This window comes from Sphaeramia orbicularis, chromosome 22 (genome assembly GCF_902148855.1).
Source record: "Sphaeramia orbicularis chromosome 22, fSphaOr1.1, whole genome shotgun sequence".
NCBI lineage: Eukaryota > Metazoa > Chordata > Actinopteri > Kurtiformes > Apogonidae > Sphaeramia > Sphaeramia orbicularis.
Genome location: NC_043978.1, coordinates 11,669,252 through 11,689,906, shown reverse-complemented (window position 1 = coordinate 11,689,906; position 20,655 = coordinate 11,669,252). Strand labels below are relative to the sequence as shown.

The window sequence follows — 20,655 nt, the reverse complement described above, 5'->3', positions numbered from 1 at the left end:
TTAATGATGATGTTGAATAACTGATGACAAACTGGGAGTTTGTTAAAAAAAAAAAATAGCATATAGATATTGTTTAAGGAGCTTTTTTTTTTTTTTTTTTTTTTCACATAAGAAAGTGGTGTAAACCTGTAGAAAATGAGGACGTGTTCCAACAAATTAGACTGAACTCAGAGTAACCTGTTGCTAAACGCAGTCACCATGAAATAAAAGAGTAGATTTTAGCTCAGATCATGTTCACTGTGACTCTGGTGGTGGTACAGAAGCTTACTTTGGTGGAGGAACTAAATTAACTGTTTTAGGTAAGAAACCACATCAATCTTTGCTACTAGATGTCTCTGTTTTTCAACACTTTAAAGGTCAAAGTTGTGAACATTCCTGTAAAAATAGATAAATATAGTAAAGCAAGACTGTTTTGTTAAATATCAAACTGTTAAAGCTAAGTTAAAGGAAAGAACTGAAAATCAGCAAAACAAAGACACAGCAGCGTCTGATTTGAGCATTAGTGGAGTTCACTGTGACTGGTGGTTATGGTACCGAAGCTTTCTTTGGACAAGGGACAAAATTAACCATTTTAGGTAAGAAATTGCAAATATTCTGCATTTAACCCTATGCAGATGATGTTCAACTCTTAAATATAGATCTATGTCCTTCTGTAAAAATGATTAAATGTGGAATTTGAAGGATAACTTGAACACTAACACACCTAAAGGTTCAGATTTAAGCACTGAACATGTTCACTGTGACTCTGATGGCCGTGAAGCTTACTTTGGAAAAGGAACTAAATTAACTGTCTTAGGTAAGAAATCAGAATAATGATCAGAAACCAAGTACCTTAAATGATTCTCTATGAATATGGATGTAGTTAAATTCTTAAATATGTAAAAAAAGAGACAAATATACCTTAAAAACATGACATGTATTTGTGGTAGAAGTTTTGTATTTAACTTGTAAAAACCAGGATTCAAAGAATTTTACCTGAATTTAAGAATAATGACAATAAATGTACTAAACCAACAAAAAAATTAACACTGTAAAGAGCATTATCTTTAACTGCAGAGCAGTTGCATTGTGTTGGTTTAGGAAATGAAGCTTTGTTTGGAAGAGGAACAAAGTTAACAGTTTTAGGTAAGCAATTACTACCAGTACCAGTTTGTACATTTAACTATATGCAGATGATGTTCAGCTCTTAAAAATAGAACTACTTCCTTCTGTAAAAATGGGATAAATGTGGAGTTTGGAGAAGAGATTCAACACTAACCAACCTAAAGGTTCAGATTTAAGCACCAAACATGTTCACTGTGACACTGGCTTTGGAAGTGAAGCTTACTTTGGAAAAGGAACAAAATTAACCGTTTTAGGTAAGAAATAAGGAGTTTGTACAAAGTTTTTGTGTTTAAGTGTTTACAGATGATGTTCAACTCTTAAATATAGACTGTGTCTTTATGTCAAATGATAAAAAAAGGGGTTTGGAGGGAGAAGTTTAACACTAACCAACCAAAAGATTAAGATTTAAGCACCGAACATGATCACTGTGACTCTGGCAGTCGTGAAGCTCACTTTGGTGGAGGAACAAAATTAACGGTTTTAGGTAAGAAATAAGAAGAAATGAACAAATATCAAATATTGTAAATGATTCTCTATGAAATGCATAGTTTTTATAGATTATATTTAGCTTTTCAACATGCAAAATGTGTTAATGTATGAAAATAACATGATTTTTGCTTGGGAAAAAGTTTTGTGCTCAAAAAATGGAATGGTATTAATAAATAGTACACTAAACCAACTAAAAAAGTAGAGAAGCAATGTTCCAGTACAGATCAGTTGTACTGTGCTGGTTCTGGACTTCCAGCTTACTTTGGTGGAGGAACAAAGTTAACAGTTTTAGGTAAGAAATAACAAATTTATACAAAGTTTCTGCATTTAAGTCTTGTTCAACTCTTAAATATAGACTGTGTCTTTATGTCAAAATGGTAAAAAAAAAAAAAAAAAAAGGGGTTTGGAGGAGAAGTTTAACACTAACCAACCAAAAGATTAAGATTTAAGCACTCAACATGTTCACTGTGACTCTGGCAGTGGTGAAGCTTACTTTGGTGGAGGAACAAAATTAACTGTTTTAGGTAAGAAATAAGAAAAAATGAACAAATTACAAGTATCGTAAATGATTCTCTATGAAATGCATAGTTTTTATAGATTAAATTAAGCTTTTCAACATGTAAAATGTGTTAAATGTATGAAAATAACATGATTTTTGTTTGGGAAACAGTTTTGTAATCAAAAAAATGAAATGGTATTGATGATAAATGCACTAAACCAACTAAAAAGTAGAGAAGTTATGTTCCAGTACAGATCAGTTGTACTGTGCTGGTTCTGGATTTCCAGCTGACTTTGGTGGAGGAACAAAGTTAACAGTTTTAGGTAAGAAATAACAAATTTATACGAAGTTTCTGCATTTAAGTCTTTGCAGATGATGTTCAGCTCTTAAATATAGACTGTGTCTTTATGTAAAAAATGGTGAAACATGGGGTTTGGAGGAGAAGTTCAATGTTAATGACCAAAAGATTAAGATTTAAGCATTGAACATGTTCACTGTGACACTGGCGGTCGTGAAGCTTACTTTGGTGGAGGAACAAAATTAACCGTTTTAGGTAAGAAATAAGAAGAAATGATCAAATACCAAGTATTGTAAATGACTCTCTATGAAATGCATTGTCGATATACATTATATTTTACTTTTCAAGATGCAAAATTTTTTAAATGTACAAAAATAACATGATTTTAGTTTGGGGTTTGTACTCAAAAAATTAAATGGTACTGACAATAAATGTACTAAACCAAGTAAAAAGTAGAGAAGTAACCTTCGAGTACAGATCAGTTACACTGTGCTGGTTCTACATATCCAGCTTACTTTGGTGGAGGAACAAAGTTAACAGTTTTAGGTAAGAAATAACACATTTATACAAAGATTATGCATTTAAGTCTTTGTAGATGATGTTCAACTCTTAAATGTAGACTGTGTCTTTATGCAAAAAATGTTTTTAAAAAATGGGGTTTGGAGGGGAAGTTTAACACTAACCAACCAAAAGATTAAGATTTAAGCACCGAACATGTTCACTGTGACACTGGCCGTGCTGAAGCTTACTTTGGTGGAGGAACAAAATTAACCGTTTTAGGTAAGAAATAAGAAGAAATGAAAAAATACCAGGTTTAACTCTTTGCAGATGATTTTCAGCTCTATGTTTTAGGTACAAAATCCAAATTAAAGTGATAAAATTTGCAATTAGATGCTTTAGAGGCTCAGTTTTCAAATAATCAGTTAATAATTTCGGAAAAACTGGCAAAAAAAACTTGGAGTCCATCCATAAAAAGAACCTGTTGTTTGAGGAGCATTTTTCACACAAGTAAGTGGTGTAAACCTGTAGAAAATGAGGATGTTTTCCAACAAATTGGATTGAACTTACAGAAAACTGCTGCTAAACACAGTCACCATGAAATAAAAGAGTAGATTTTAGCTCAGATCATGTTCACTGTGACACTGGCGGTGGTGAAGCTTACTTTGGTGGAGGAACTAAATTAACCGTTTTAGGTAAGAAATAAGAAGAAATGAACAAATACAGAGAATCGTAAATGATTCTCTATGAAATGTACTGTTTTTATAGATTATATTTAGCATTTCAACTTGCAAAATTTGTTAAGTGTTTAAAAATAACATGAGTTTTGTTCGGGAAAAGGTTTGGTGCTCAAAAAATTAAATAGTATTAATGATAAATCTACTAAAAAAAAACTAAAAATGAGGGGAAGTAATGTTCGTGTACAGATCACTTACACTGTGCTAATACTGGAGATCCACCTTACTTTGGTGGAGGAACAAAGTTAACAGTTTTAGGTAAGAAATCAGACCTAAGGAGATGAATTTTTGCATATAAATGGAAAGCTTATATGTTCATTGAAGGTGTAAAGTTGAAACTCTTCCATTCAAAACCAATATCACAACCGTTTCCAACCGAAAAGTACAGAAGTAAAGAAAGAGCATTGAATGTATTCACTGTGACTCCACTGGAGCTGAAGCTGTGTTCGGTGGAGGAACACAGTTAACAGTTTTAGGTAAGAAATCAGATTCTCACGGAGTACGTTATTGCTCCTAACTGTTTACAGAATGTTTAACCTCCTGCAGAAAGAGTTAAAATAGTGTAAAAGTAGCAGAAGGAAGAAGTTTTGGGATAAACCAGAAAAGAACAACAAATGCATGAAACGCCTAAAAAAAACAACACCGTCGGGTTGATTTAAGCTTTGATCATGTTCACTGTGACTTTGGAACTGGAGCTGAAGCTGTGTTTGGTGGAGGAACTAAGTTAACAGTTTTAGGTAAGAACTTCCAACAAATGTATGAAACTTTGCAGCTACAGTCGTTAAGAACAGGCTTTCAGATGTTTAAACTATAGTAAAAGTAGTTAAAAATACTGAAAAAGCAGTAGATAACTGTTTAACAGAAGATTTTTGGAATTAAATGTGTAAAAACCAGGTTGAAAAGCAATAAATATTAGTTTTAGAATGTGAAGTAAAGTGGTACAGAAGCATTATGGGGTTGATTTATCACTGATCGTCTTCACTGTGACTCTGGAGCTGTTGAAGTTTTCTTTGGTGGAGGCACTAAGCTAACAGTTTTAGGTAAGAACTTCCAACAAATGTACTAAATATTGCAACTATATTAGTTAAGAACAGGCTTTCAGATGTTTAAACTATAGTAAAAGTGGTTAAACATACTGATAAAGCAGGAGATGATTGGCAACCACAAAATTTTTTGGTATTAAATGTGTAAAAAGGGTAAAAAAGCATCAAATATTAGTTTAGAATGTGAAGTAAAGTGGTACAGAAGTGTTATAGGGTTGATTTATCACTGATCGTCTTCACTGTGACTCTGGAGTTGGTGAAGTTTTCTTTGGTGGAGGAACTAAATTAACAGTTTTAGGTAAGAACTTCCAACAAATGTACGAACTTTGGCAACTATACTCATTAAGAACAGACTTTCAGATGTTTAAACTATAGTAAAAGTGGTTAAACATACTGATAAAGCAGCAGATGATTGGCAACCAAAAGATTTTTTGGTAGTAAATGCGTAAAAAAGGGTTGAAAAGCATCAAATATTAGTTTCAGATGTAAAGTAAAGTGGTAAAGAAGCGTTATGGGGTTGATTTATCACTGATCATCTTCACTGTGACTCTGGATATGGTGAAGTTTTCTTTGGTGGAGGAACTAAATTAACAGTTTTAGGTAAGAACTTCCAACAAATGTATGAAACTTGGCGACTATATTCATTAAGAACAGGCTTTCAGATGTTTAAATTATAGTAAAAGTAGTTCAACATACTGATAAAGCAGGAGATGATTGGCAACCAAAAGTTTTTTTAGTACTAAATAAGTAAAAACACGGTTAAAAGCATCAAATATTGGTTTAAATGTGAAGTAAAAAAGCGTTATGGGGTTGATTTATCACTGATCATCTTCACTGTGACTCTGGACTCGGTGAAGTTTTCTTTGGTGGAGGAACTAAATTAACAGTTTTAGGTAAGAACTTCCAACAATTGTATGAAATTTGGCGACTATATTAATTAAGAACAGGCTGTCAGATGTTTAAATTATAGTAAAAGTAGTTAAACATACTGATAAAGCATCAGATGACTGTCAACCAGAAGATTTTTTAGTATTAAATGTGTAAAAACCAGGTCAAAAAGCATCAAATATTAGTTTCAGATGTAAAGTAAAGTAGTAAAGAAGCATTATGGGGTTGATTTATCACTGATCGTCTTCACTGTGACACTGGATATAGCGAAGTTTTCTTTGGTGGAGGAACTAAGTTAACAGTTTTAGGTAAGAAACCAGAAAAAATATGACAGAAAATTCCAACTGGAGTCAGTATTTCAGAACATGGAAGACATTAACCAGGATGCAATGCAACAATTATTGATTTAGATTCAAGAAAATAGGCTAAAATAGTATTAAATGTACGTGTAAACTCTATATTCTTGGTTGTTTGGGTTTGTTTCAACGTGTAGGAACCAGGATGTAACACAACAAATGCTGATTTTAAAGAAAAGTGATGCAAATGCAGTAAATGTATAAACAAACATGATCAGATGCAGTATTTTCTGCAGTCAGATCCAAACTCTGCTTGGTTTAAACGCTGCAGGTGGTTGTTTCTAGAAGAAGTTTAGTGTAAAAACCAGGATGCGACACCAAAAATGTTGGTTTCAGATCTGACGATAAGTAACGATAACGGTTTTAGGGGAGAAATAAGAGGAAATAGGATTAAATGTGTGAGTAGAACGGTCGATTTGACACTGACACCTGCATCTGTTCGAACTAAAACCTGCACGAAAGGAAAAACAATAGAAAAGGAGTTCAAGAAGTCACATCAGGGTGATTCTGGAGTTGGTGCTAAAGATTCTTTAACATAGGGATAAAATTAGGTGTTTGGTGAAATAAATCCTGGACTAGAAGGGTTCTTTAAGGTCAGCTGAATGCGTTCTGGGTGTTTTGATGTGAGGCCTGAACGCTGTGTTGGACCGTGAAGCTTATTTTGGACAAGGAACTAAACTAACTGTTCTTGGTGAGTCCTCCCAAAGCATCTTTAATTAATTTAAATCCACTTTATCCTCTTTAATGGATTAACCCATAAAGACCCAGTGTTGATGTCTTCATATTCAACCTTTCTTAAGTGATTTATCATCATTTATTGTAATATAATCTTCTTTACTTGGTGTTTTTTCAGTGAAAATCAGGTCTTTTCCTGTATTTAATTCACTGATCATGTAAATGTTCATAAAAACTCAGATTAAAGTTGAGGAAAAAATTATTAGACCATCCAAAGTCATCAAAAACAATGGTTAACCTGTTTAACCTCCTAAGACATAGCTATGTTTTTTAGTGCATATTTGTGGACAAGCTTCTTCTTAAAATAAAAGCCACTGCAAAGGACGTTCAGAGAAAAAAAAAAAAAAAGTATGTGAAAAAACGCGTCAGTGTCATGTGCTGTTTTCAGTCTACAGTAGTGGAAAAAATTATTAGACCATCCAAAGTCATCAAAAACAATGGTTATATAATCCAGTCCTAACTCCCGTGTGTATCATGTGACTAAAACAGACAGAAAAGAAAACATGGAATGTCTAAAAGCACTGTTTTTGTCAGTACAATGCCATAGATATTGATGGAAGAACTGAAGTGATTTTGGTTATTATCAAGAAAACATGTTAAATGGACAGATATCAGCTCTGAAATTAAACTACTATGAGCTATTTTTGTTGTTATCATTATATTTGTCCAAACAAATGGACCTATAGTTGGACCAGGCATTAAAATGAACAAGAAACTGAAGAAAACAAGGGTGGTCTAATAATTTTTTCCATGACTGTATATTAAAAATGGAGAAAATTCTGCTCCGTATTTTGTATTTTTAAGTGAAAATCAGGTATTTCCCTTTACTTAATTCACTGATCTTGTAGATGTTCATAAAAACTCTAATTAAAGTTGAGGGATATTATATCAAAAACTGAGAAAAATGAAGAAAAAGGGAGTTTTTCAGTCCAATCTCTCATTAACTGAACATAAACCCAGTGTGTCCATCCACTGTCATTGATCCAACTCCATGGGTTTTACTGGGGAATCAATGTTGTAGAAGATGACGGTGTTTCCATGGTAACTACGGAGCCTCTGAAAGTCCAAATGGGACATATCTGATGACCATGAAAAGAACTGTATTTTACAACAATTATTTACATGGATTGATAGGATTAGTGGATGAACAGGTATTAAACAGTTTAAATCAGTAGATGGTTTTGGTTTTTAAAGGTTAATAAAATAAATATAGGGTTTTGGATGTTATGAAATGATGAATTCTCCTCATTTTTCAAGTATTTTGCCCATTTTCTTCTCACTTTAGAAGGATTTGTTCACTTTTATGGCCTATTTCAAAGTATTTTGGTTAATTTTTTCCCCTTATTTTTCAAGTATTTTGCCAATTTTATTCTCATTTCATATATTTCTGTACATTTACGTCAATTATTTTATTCCAATTATTTACATGTATTGATAAGATTAGTGGATCAACAGGTACTAAACTGTTCAGATCAGTAGATGGTGGATGTTTGGGTCTTCATGGGTTAAAAATATCCCAAAATAAGCATCAACGTGTGCGTCGAGGGTTAAAAACTGCAGCTTGGAAATGTTGTAATCGCAGGAAGAGTTTGTGTAATGGTTTAAAAACTCTGTGCTCGCTCACTGAGGCTTACTTTGGAGCTGGAACTAAACTCACTGTTTTAGGTAAGAAATTAAAAAAATGATCCACTGACAATGATGTATAGTTTCAGTCCAGAGTCTGAAAATGAGGAGGTGTTGGAGATGGTTTACCTGTTAATGCTGAGCACGGAAAAATCTACTGGAAGTCTAATACAGGCAGAAAAACAAAACAAAAAATAAAATAAAATCATGGTTTTAAGTAAAAACAGAAGAGAAAATTCAATGTTAAAGGCTGAAAATTGGACTTTAAACTGTTTTATGTCTCTAAAATACATGTGTAAACTGGGGAAAATGTGTCTTATTTGGGCGTAAAAGTTGTAATTTTACTGAAAGAAGGAGCAAAAATACAGTTTTTCTGCAGAGTTTCATCAGTGTGAGCAGTTACGACCCTGCTTACTTCGGTAAAGGCACCAAACTGACAGTATTAGGTAAGAAAAATATAAAATAAATGACACTAGATCAGGTTCTAATCTGACGAGGCTTTAGTCGTTCCTCAGAAGAACCAAGTTGGTTTGATTATTGTAAGTTTTCAGCTGTAAAAATAACAAACAGAGGGTCTTAGATATGAAAGTTGAACACTTTTTCTGCAGCCGTTTACCAGCGTGAACAACTATGACCCTGCTTACTTTGGAAAAGGCACCAAACTGACAGTATTAGGTAAGAAAAATATAAAATAATACACATTAACACGTGTTTATGACCTTAAAGGTGTCTTCAATCTCAGATCTGTTCTGTAAAATATTAATTTAGAGAGAATGTCTGTTATTTGTGTTTCTGCATGAACTTAACAGTAGAAAAGGCACCAAAATGACAGTGTTAGGTAAGAAAAATCCAAATATAATGCACCTTTAGTCATGTTTCATCACTTTAAACTGACAGGAGGGTCGTTTGTTCGTGCAGAAACTTAATTTAATGAAAAAAAGTCTATTTCCATGAGTGTAAAGACAAACGGTTCAACAGTTTTTCTGCTGCTTTGTATCAATGTGAACGAGTATAATCCTGCATACTTTGGTAAAGGCACCAAACTGACAGTATTAGGTAAGAAAAATATAAAAATAATGCACATTAACGCATGTGTTATGACCTTAAAGGTGTCTTGAATCTCAGATCTGTTCTGTAAAATACTAATTTAGAGAGAATGTCTGTTATTTGTGCTTTTGCATGAACTAAACAGTGGAAAAGGCACCAAAATGATAGTGTTAGATAAGAAAAAAAAAAAAAAAAAAAAAAAAAAAAATAATAATAATAATAATGATAATAATGCACTTTTAAGTTATCTTGAATCTCAAATCTGTTCTAAATGTGTAAATTGGTGCAAATGTGTTATTTGTGCAAAAAAACTCTAGTTTTACTGAGAGAAGGAGCAAAAATACAGTTTATGTGAGTTGAGAATGTCTGTTATTTGTGTTTTTGCATGAACTTCACAGTAGAAAAGGCACCAAAATGACAGTTTTAAGGAAGAAAAATATAAACTAAATGACATTAGATCAGGTTCTACTCTGATTAGGCTTTAGTCGTTCCTCAAAAGTCCTGAGTTGGTTTGATTACACTAAGTTTTCAGCTTTTAACTGAGAGAAAATGTCTGTTATTTGTGTTTTTGTGTGAACTAAACAGTAAAAAGGCACGAAAATGACAGTGTTAGGTAAGAAAAAGCCAAAATAATGCACCTTTAGTCATGTTTCATCACTTTAAACTGACAGGAGGGTAGTTTGTTCCTGCAGAAACTTAATTTAATGAAAAAAGTCTATTTCCATGAGTGTAAAGACAAACAGTTCAACAGTTTTTCTGCTGCTTTGTATCAGTGTGAATGATTATCAACCTGCTTACTTTGGTAAAGGCACCAAACTGACAGTATTAGGTAAGAAAAATATAAAAATAATGCACATTAAGTCATGTGTTTATGATCTTAAAGTTGTCTTGAATCTCAGATCTGTTTTGTAAAATACTGATTTAGACAGAACGTCTGTTATTTGTGTTTTTCATGAACTAAACAGTGGAAAAGAACCAAAATGACAGCGTTAGATTAGAAAAAATAAAAAAGTAATGCATATTTAAGTCGTGTTATAATCTTGAAACTCAAATCTGTTCTAAATGTGTAAATTGGTGCAAAGGTGTCTTATTTGTGTATAAAAAGGTCTAATTTTACTGAGAGAAGGAGCAAAAATACAGTTTATACATTAGTTTTTCTGCAGAGTTTCATCAGTGTGAGCAGTTACAACCCTGCTTACTTCGGTAAAGGCACCAAACTGACAGTATTAGGTAAGAAAAATATAAAATAAATGACATTAGATCAGGTTCTAATCTGAAAAGGCTTTAGTTGTTCCTCAGAAGAACCAAGCTGGTTTGATTTCATTAAGTTTTCAGCTTTTAATTGAGAGAAAATGTCTGTTATTTGTGTTTTTGCATGAACTAAACAGTAGAAAAGACACCAAAATGACAGTGTTAGATAAGAAAAATCCAAATATAATGCACATTTAGTCAAGTTTCATCACTTTCAACTGACAGGAGGGTAGTTTGATCCTGTAAAAACTTTTTTTGGACAGAAGAAATTGTATTTCCATGAGTGTAAAGACAGTTTTTCTGCAGCTTCGTATCAGTGTGAACCAGTATGATCCTGCATACTTTGGTAAAGGCACCAAACTGACAGTATTAGGTAAGAAAAATATAAAAATAATCCACATTAAGTCATGTTTTGTGATTTTACTCTGAAAAATGTTGTTTATTCCCCTAAAAAATTCAATTTGTATTAGCATTATTGTGAAAAATATGAGCAAAACCAAACTCAGGGGTGAAGAATTCATTTTTTTCTGCAGCCTCGTATCAGTGTGAACAGTGTAAACCCTGTTTACTTTGGTAAAGGCACCAAACTGACAGTATTAGATAAGAAAAATAAAAAAATATGCACTTTAAGTCATGTTTTATGAGCTTAAATGTGACTTAAATATGACAAAGTTTTAGTTTATTCATGCAAAAAATGAAATTTGACTAAAAAATGTTTTCTTCTGTGTGTATGAAGCTCTTAAATCAGCTCAAATAGGATCTGAGAGGTGAACAGTTGGGTTTTTTCTGCAGCTTTGTGTCACTGTGGACAACTATAATCCTGCTTATTTTGGTAAAGGCACCAAACTGACAGTATTAGGTAAGAAATATCCAAAAATTCTGCACATTAAGTCATATTTTATGACCTTAAACATACTTAAATGTGGCAGTTGTTCAGGTTTTTTTTTTTTTGAAAAACCTTAATCTAGATTTGGTTCAACTGTTATTTCTGTTTATGAGCATAACGTTTGTAGCATTACTGAGGAAAATAAGGAGAAAAGACGGTGAATGATTGTGTTGGTTTGATTAAATTAAGTTTTCAGATGTAAAAATAATGAAAAGAGGGTTTAAAATTGGAAGTTGGACAGTTTTATCTGCAGCCTTGTGTCACTGTGAACAACTTTAATCCTGTTTACTTTGGTAAAGGCACCAAACTGACAGTATTAGGTAAGAAAAATGAAAAATTATGCACATGAAGTCATGTTTTATGAGCTTAAACATGACTGAAATCTGGAAATTATGTAGTTTGTTCCAGTAAAAGCTTAAGATGAAGCTCTTAAATGAATATAAAGTGGATGTCAGAGGTGAATAGTTGAGTTTTTCTGCAGCTTTGTGTCACTGTGAACAACTTAAACCCTGCATACTTTGGTAAAGGCACCAAACTGACAGTATTAGGTAAGAAAAATAAGAAAATATGCACATATGTTCATGTTTTGTGACCTTAAACATGACTTAAATCTGCAAATTGTTTAGTTTGTTCCTGTAAAAACTTAATTTGACTAGAATTCTTTTTCCTGTGTGCATCAAGTTCACAAATCAGCACAAAGAGGATTCACAATTCAAAGATGAATAGTTGAGTTTTTCTGCAGCCTCGTATCAGTGTGAATGACTTTAACCCTGGTTATTTTGGTAAAGGCACCAAACTGACAGTATTAGGTAAGAAAAATACAAAAAGCATAGACATTTATTCATGTTTTATGATTTTACTCTGAAAAATGTTTCACTTATTTCACTTGTTAGGTTAGAAAAATCTCAAACCCTTAAATGTCTCTTAAATTAGAGGTTCTTAGAAGTTCTTAATCTCAATGGGATTTTCTTCCTTGTTAAATAAAGGTTAAATTAAAAAAAAAAAAAAAAGTGACATATAAAAGCCTAATTGAAGACCCTGGTGCTGAAAGGACTGAAGTCACAGAAAAAGTCTGTTAAAAATCTTTATAGGGTGGATTTAACTAAACAAATACATGTTTATATGCTTAACTTGAATTGTCCAAAAATGTGACTTCAGTACTTTTAGCACCAGGGTTTTCAATTTGACAAGAAAATGTTTTCTTCTGTGTGTATGAAGCTCTAAAATTAGCACAAATAGGATCTGAGAGGTGAATAGTTGAGTTTTTCTGCAGCCTCTTATCAGCGTGAACAGCGTAAACCCTGCATACTTTGGTAAAGGCACCAAACTGACAGTATTAGGTAAGAAAAACCCAAAAAACATGCCCATTAAGTCATATTTTATTACCTTAAATATACTTAAATATGGCAGTTCAGGATTTTTTTTCTTGCCAAAAACCTCAATTTACTGAAAATATGTCTTAAATCTGTTTGTATCTGCATAAATGTTTTAATTTGCTAAAAAATAATCATCATCACAGAGTCTCAGAGCTGAATAGTTGAGTTTTTCTGCAGCCTCGTATCAGTGTGAATGACTTTAATCCTGTTTACTTTGGTAAAGGCACCAAACTGACAGTATTAGGTAAGAAAAACCCAAAAATATGCCGATTAAGTCATATTTTATTACCTTAAATATACTTAAATATGGCAGTTCAGGATTTTTTAGCCAAAAACCTCAATTTAGTGAAAATATGTCTTATCTCTGTTTGTATCTGCATAAATGTTTTAATTTACTAAAAAATAATAATCATCACAGAGTCTCAGAGCTGAATAGTTGAGTTTTTCTGCAGCCTCGTATCAGTGTGAATGACTTTAATCCTGTTTACTTTGGTAAAGGCACCAAACTGACAGTACTAGGTAAGAAAAACCCAAAAATCATACACATTTATTCATGTTTTGTAATTTTACTCTGAATACTGCTTCACTTATTTCACTTATTTCATTTGATAGGAAAGAAAAATCTCCAAATTATGCAAATTAAGTCATGTTTTATGACCTTAAATGTTAGTTAAATATGACATGTTCAGCCTAATTTGACAAGAAAATGTTTTCTCCTGTGTATGAAGTTCTAAAATCAGCACAAATAAGGTCTCAGAGGTGAATAGTTGAGTTTTTCTGCAGCCTCGTATCAGTGTGAACAGCGTAAACCCTGCATACTTTGGTAAAGGCACCAAAATGACAGTATTAGGTAAGAAAAATTAAAAAAAAATAAGCAGATTAAGTCATATTTTATTACCTTAAATATACTTAAATATGGCAGTTCAGGATTTTTTTTTATTTTTTTTTTGCCAAAAACCTCAATTTAGTGAAAATATGTGTTATCTCTGTTTGTATCTGCATAAATGTTTTAATTTACTAAAAAATAATAATTATCACAGAGTGTCAGAGCTGAATACTTGAGTTTTTCTGCAGCCTCGTATCAGTGTGAATGACTTTAATCCTGTTTACTTTGGTAAAGGCACCAAACTGACAGTACTAGGTAAGAAAAACCCAAAAATTAAGCACATTAAGTCATATTTTATGACCTTCAACTTCACTTAAATCTGATAAAGGTTTAAACTGTTTTTTTTTTTTTTTTTCTGTGTATGAAGCTCTAAAATGAGCACAAATAGGATCTGAGGTGAATAATTGAGTTTTTTCTTCAGCACTAAATGTAAAGTTGGTAGAATTACAGTGAAAAAGAAGGCTTTTTGTCGTCTTGTATTAGTGTCGATGAGTTCAACAGATTATTATTGTTAAGGCAGAAACATGTATGTGACTGAAATGTGACGGTTTAGTTTTTTCATAAGAATCAGTTAAGTGAAAATATTTGTTAAAATGAAAAAAGTTATTGTAAAAGCTCAGAATAAATACAGTCATGACAGAATAATGTAATTAAAGCGTATGTATCATGTAATTAAATGTTTGAGTGCTTTTGGATGCTGGAGGAGTGGCTTCAAATCTTAGCTGTTAAATTCCTTCAGGTCTGTCAAACTATAAAATAATAATCAAAAAAAGAATAGAAAAGTAGAATATACTACTAACTATTCTGAATGTTCCCTCTTCTTCTCTTTGTTTTAGTGTAAAAAAAAAAAAAGTCAAATTCAGTTATGAAAATGTTAAAGTCTACATTTATAAACATTGCTTTTGCAAAAAATTATGGAGAACCTGAAAAAAACTGAAATGTCTTAAGAAAAATAATATTAATTTGAACAATATTCTGCTTCAGCTTCTCCTTTGTACATGTGCATTACAGATCAGATCTACAGAAGTAGAACACATGTAAGAACAGGTGAACAGTGGTCAGAGCACAGACTGTTTTCATTATTTACAGTTTATTCTGTTATTTTACTGAACACACAGTTAGGATCAAACTGAAAGAAAATGAACTGAACTGTTGATGTTTTCAGAGGAAATGTGACGTTTTGGAAATTCTACCAGTCTGGGTCTGTCCTGGTCCTGGTCTTTGTGTCTGACCTGGTCCTGGTCTTTGTGTCTGACCTGGTCTTTGTGTCTGACCTGGTCCTGGTCTTTGTGTGTGACCTGGTCCTGGTCTTTGTGTCTCTCCTGGTCCTGGTCTTTGTGTCTCTCCTGGTCTTTGTGTGTGACCTGGTCCTGGTCTTTGTGTGTGACCTGGTCCTGGTCTTTGTATCTGACCTGGTCCGGGTTTTTGTGTCTGACCTGGTCCTGGTCTTTGTATCTCTCCTGGTCCTGGTCTTTGTGTCTCTCCTGGTCCTGGTCTTTGTGTCTGACCTGGTCCTGGTCTTTGTGTCTCTCCTGGTCTTTGTGTCTTACCTGGTCCTGGTCTTTGTATCTCTCCTGGTCCTGGTCTTTGTGTCTCTCCTGGTCCTGGTCTTTGTGTCTGACCTGATCCAGGTCTTTTGTGTCTAACCTGGTCCTGGTCTTTCTGTCTCTCCTGGTCTTTGTGTCTCTCCTGGTCTTTGTGTCTGACCTGGTCCTGGTCTTTGTGTGTGAAATGGTCCTGGTCTTTGTGTCTCTCCTGGTCTTTGTGTCTGACCTGGTCCTGGTCTTTGTGTGTGAAATGGTCCTGGTCTTTGTGTCTCTCCTGGTCTTTGTGTCTGACCTGGTCCTGGTCTTTGTGTCTCTCCTGGTCTTTGTGTCTGACCTGGTCCTGGTCTTTGTGTCTCTCCTGGTCTTTGTGTCTGACCTGGTCCTGGTCTTTCTGTCTCTCCTGGTCTTTGTGTCTGACCTGGTCCTGGTCTTTGTGTCTCTCCTGGTCTTTGTGTCTGACCTGGTCCTCGTCCTGGTCCTGGTCTGTCTGACCCCCCTGACATAAATCATACAGGTCTCTTGTGGATCTTGACCTGATCTGACCTGAACCTTTAACCTTTTGTGTTTTTTTTTTTCGTGCAGAACCGGGTCGTAAACCTGTCCAACCGAAAGTCCAGATCCTTAATCCTTCGCCGAACGAATGTCGAAACCAGAAGGATGTGAGAAAAAGGAAGAAGACGCTGGTGTGCGTGGCGTCTGGCTTCTACCCCGACCACGTTAGCGTGCACTGGCAGCATAATGGGAACAACGTCACCAACAGCACCGGCGTGGCGACCGACGCCAACGCCCAGATGATGGAGGACAAGTTCTACACCCTGACCAGTCGACTGAGGGTCAAGTACGAGGACTGGGACGACGAGCACACCTTCACATGCATCGTCACGTTCTTCGACGGGGAAGACTACGTGGACATTCCAGCAGAGATTAAGGGTGTTAAAAGTAGGTTCACGATACATAAGCCGATAATTATCACGATTAATGTTGAATCATTATTGATCCTGCGTCACAGCGAGAAAACAGATGAAATATGAGGTTTATTATTATTTAGAAAAGACGTAACCAGATGAAAATGATGCAAAAAAACAAATAAACGAGATAAAAATAAATGTAAAAGTTTTAACAAAATCAAACATGAAGAAAATTACATAAAAAACATTAAATCACAATGAAATAATAATAAAAAACAAGACAATAACAACATAAAAGACAAAAAAGAAAAACAACAAAGGACAAAGCAGAAAGATGAAAATTACATAAAATACGTATAAATATATATAAGACTAAAAAGACTGCGATGAAAACAAAAAAACAAAAACTACACGAAAGACAAAACAAAGTGAAACCAGAAAATAAAATTTAAAAAAGAAATAAGACCAAAAAAAATAACGTAAAAATTTTGTAAGAAACAAAACTAGAATGATGTAAAGAAAAAAAAAACGTGCGGGAGACAATTTTTTTTTAATGATGTAACAAAACAAATGACCTAAAAGATGAACTAAAATTGAACTGACATAAGATTAAAATCATTTAAAAAAGAAAAAAATTACATAAAAGACTACATAAATAATAAAAAAAACAGACAAAAACTGTAAACAAAAGAATATAAAAATGATGTAAAAAAAATTAAACATGAAAATAAGCATAAAAGATGAAACAAAATGAAAATTACAAAACAAACATGATCTAAAAACTGAACTAAATAAGGAACTGTGTAAAAAAAAAAACGTGTGAAAACAATCTAATAATAAAACCAATTGGATGAAAATTATGTAAAAGAATAAAATGATGCAAAAACAGTTTAAAACATGAAACAAAACAAAAATGATGCAAAAAAAAAAAAAACACAAGTAGAAGTCAAAAACAACATAGAAACCAAGAAAAGATGAAAATGATTTAACATGATGAAAATTATGTTAAAAAAAAAAGGATGAAAAAAATATAATATAAAAATGAAAATAAAAAATAAGAAATTTATGTCTAAAACTAAATGATACAAAAACTGTTAAAAAAAAAAAAAACCAATGAAAAGTAAAAAACAATAATGATGATGTAAAAATAAACAAAACAAAAACAGTGTAAAAGATGAAAAAATACAAAAAAATATGATGTAACAAGATAAAAATTACTTTAAAAAAAAGCTCAAAACAAGATAAAAACAACAAAATGTGAAAACATAAAAATACGAAATTTATCCCTAAAACTGTTAAAAAATGAACCAATGAAAAGCTAAAAAAAAAAAAAAATAATAATGATGTTGTGAAAATAAACATGACAAAAACAGTGTAACAGACGAAAAAAGGGGGAAAATGACATAACGACAAAAATAAGGTAAAAACTACAGAAAATGTGAAATATAAAAATAAGAAATTTATTTCTAAAACTAAATGATACGAAAACTGTTTAAAAATGACACAATGAAAAGTAAAAAACAATAATAATGATGATGTAAAAATAAACAAAATAACAGTGTAAAAGATGAAAAAAGGGGAAAAAAATGACATAAGACAAAAATGAGGTAAAAATAACAGAAAATAAATTTGTCTAAAACAAACATGATACAAAAACAATGTAAAAAATTTTATATATATATATATATATATATATATATATATATATATATATATATATATATATATATACATACAGGGTGGGGAAGAAAAATTTACAATGAACATTTACTTGTTTTTTCTCAGCAGGCACTACGGCAATTGTTTTGAAACCAAACATATACTGATGTCATAATCATACCTAACACTATTATCCATACCTTTTCAGAAACTTTTGCCCATATGAGTAATCAGGAAAGCAAACGTCAAACAGTGTGTGATTTGTTGAATGCACTCGTCACACCAAAGGAGATTTCAAAAATAGTTGGAGTGTCCATAAAGACTGTTTATAATGGAAAGAAGAGAATGACTATGAGCAAAACTATTACGAGAAAGTCTGGAAGATACTATTAAAGAAGAATGGGAGAAGTTGTCACCCCAATATTTGAGGAACACTTGCACAAGTTTCAGGAAGTGTGTGAAGGCAGTTATTGAGAAAGAAGGAGGACACATGGAATAAAAACATTTTCTATTATGTACATTTTCTTGTGGCAAATAAATTCTCATGACTTTCAATAAACTAATTGGTCATACACTGTCTTTCAATCCCTGCCTCAAAATATTGTATATTTTGCTTCCCCACCCTGTATATATATATATATATATATATATATATATATATATATATATATATATATATATATATATATATATATATATATATATATGTGTGAAACTCAAGGTAAAACCCCTGTAGTCTGTATTTATTTTAGTTTGTTTTCAGCACAAACTAAGTTTTAATTCAAGATAAAAAATGACTTAAATATTTGTTAAATCTATAAAACTATGATAATGATAAAATATGAGTTCAACATTAAAATCAATGGGATTAAAATTCAGTAAAATAACGACACTTAAACGTTCAGTTTTATCTGCTGATGTGAACAGAGGAAACGTGGACCTGTTGAATCATAAACATTTGTCTCATGTTTATTTGTATTTTCAGATATTTCCACTGACGGAGACACAATGACACGAGGTAAATACGTTTATGACGCTCACTTCAAACACACGTTCATAAACTCTGTTATTTCCTGTAAAATCTTGTCTCTAATGCGACTTTCTTTCGTACAGAGAAATATCTGAGTACGACGAACGCTGCCCGACTCTCGTACGGCGTTCTCATCGTGAAGGGCTTCGTCTACGGACTCTTCGTCATGCTCGTGGTTTGGAAACTGCAGGTTGGTCTTCATCTGCATCCTCATCTTCATCTTCCTTTTCATCCAACAAATGTTTGACCTTTTCTTTCCGTTTCAGGGTTCAGGAGGAAAAGGCTCCTGAAGAACCAGACTGAGGGAAAACTGACCCAAATACTCCATGTTTAGTTTACACATTTTGATTTGACATTTATTTTCCACATTTTTCTACATTTATTTTCCATACTTATTGTTTTACATTTATTTTCTACATTTATCTTCCTATTTTTTTTTTTTTTTTTTTTTTTACATTTTTCTACATTTCTTTTTCTACATTCATTTTCCTCTTTTTTTCCCTCACATTTTTCTACATTTATTTTTCCACATTTATTCTTTACATTTATTTTTCTAAATTTTCTACATTTATTTTTTAAATTCATTTTCCACATTTTTCTATTTTTTTTATGTTCTATTTTTGTTTGTGTTGCATGAAGCAGAATATTTACATTTATTATTTTATTTTATTCTATATTAAATCTGGTTCTTATTTCTGCTGCTGTCCTGAAGTCTGATGTTTTATGTGAACTCTGCTCTTCAATAAAAGTTTAATCTCTTTCCATATTTGTGTCTTTTTTTTTTTTTTTTTCACATTTCAGGTCTTTAAATGTGAAGCCTTTGTGAAGGTGTTCGGATAAAATGTTAATTATCGTAATATTCATGACATAAAGACTTTTGTATCAGTTGGAAACACATGAATCTGACAGACTGAACAGGTTTTGTCCTATTTTTTATTCTGAATATTTCACTGAATCTACTTTAACTTTTCAAACTCAGAAACACAGGCCTGTTTCGACTTCGTGATGCTGCATTTTCCACCAAATCCAAGACGATTCTATTCAATTTATTTAGTTAAAGAATGAAGATTTGAAACTGAACCCATAAAGAAAACAAACCATCCTTTAATTTATCACAAACTTTAAGACGTTTAAGGACAGTGTGTAGTTTTCACTGGACAAGACGGAGATATGAAACTGGAAATAGTTCTAATAATAGTGTCAGATCAATTTGATGTTTAATGTTTTGGTTGAAAAAAAAAAACAAAAACAAAAAACATCACGACCATTTGTTTCCTGAACATGTTTGTTGCTGAAGTTGGAAAAACAGGAAACATCATTTATGACACAAACAGAAACACAGACAACAGAAACAAGTCATCAACAGTGCATCAATTTGACAAATCTGAGCGCAAAAACCTATATGGAGTTCCTCAGGGCTCCACCCTCGAGCCTGTTTTTATTCACTTATTTTAGACTTTTTAGTCAAGATTTTTCTTGAGTGTTTTAATTCATCCTTAGGCATGAAAAAAATAATGTCATCAATGTTTTTCTATTCATGGAGTTACAAAAATGTCCATGCATTTAACTTTTGAAGTAAAGAAATGCATTTAAAACCCAATATTAGAAAGTGATAGGAAAACAATGAAATAAAAACATTTTTTAATGCAGCTAATCTGATGTTTTCTCACATTTTAACATATTGTAATAGTAGTTATTACGCACTTCATGGAGATAATATGCCAAAAAAATGTTTTTGTCTAAAAAATAACAATTGATTTACACTAAAACATGTTGCTGTAGATCAGTTTTATCA

The 20,655-nt window shown here is 32.4% G+C and overlaps 1 gene segment (V, D, J or C); it reads left to right on the top strand.

The window, feature by feature from the left end:
- Positions 1-1,151: 1,151 nt before the first annotated feature.
- Positions 1,152-19,307, top strand: LOC115413691 (T-cell receptor beta-1 chain C region-like). The segment is given in 5 exon segments: positions 1,152-1,358; positions 15,846-16,202; positions 18,816-18,848; positions 18,944-19,050; positions 19,127-19,307. Coding segments are annotated over 5 exon segments (654 nt in total).
- The last annotated feature ends 1,348 nt before the right edge of the window (positions 19,308-20,655 follow it).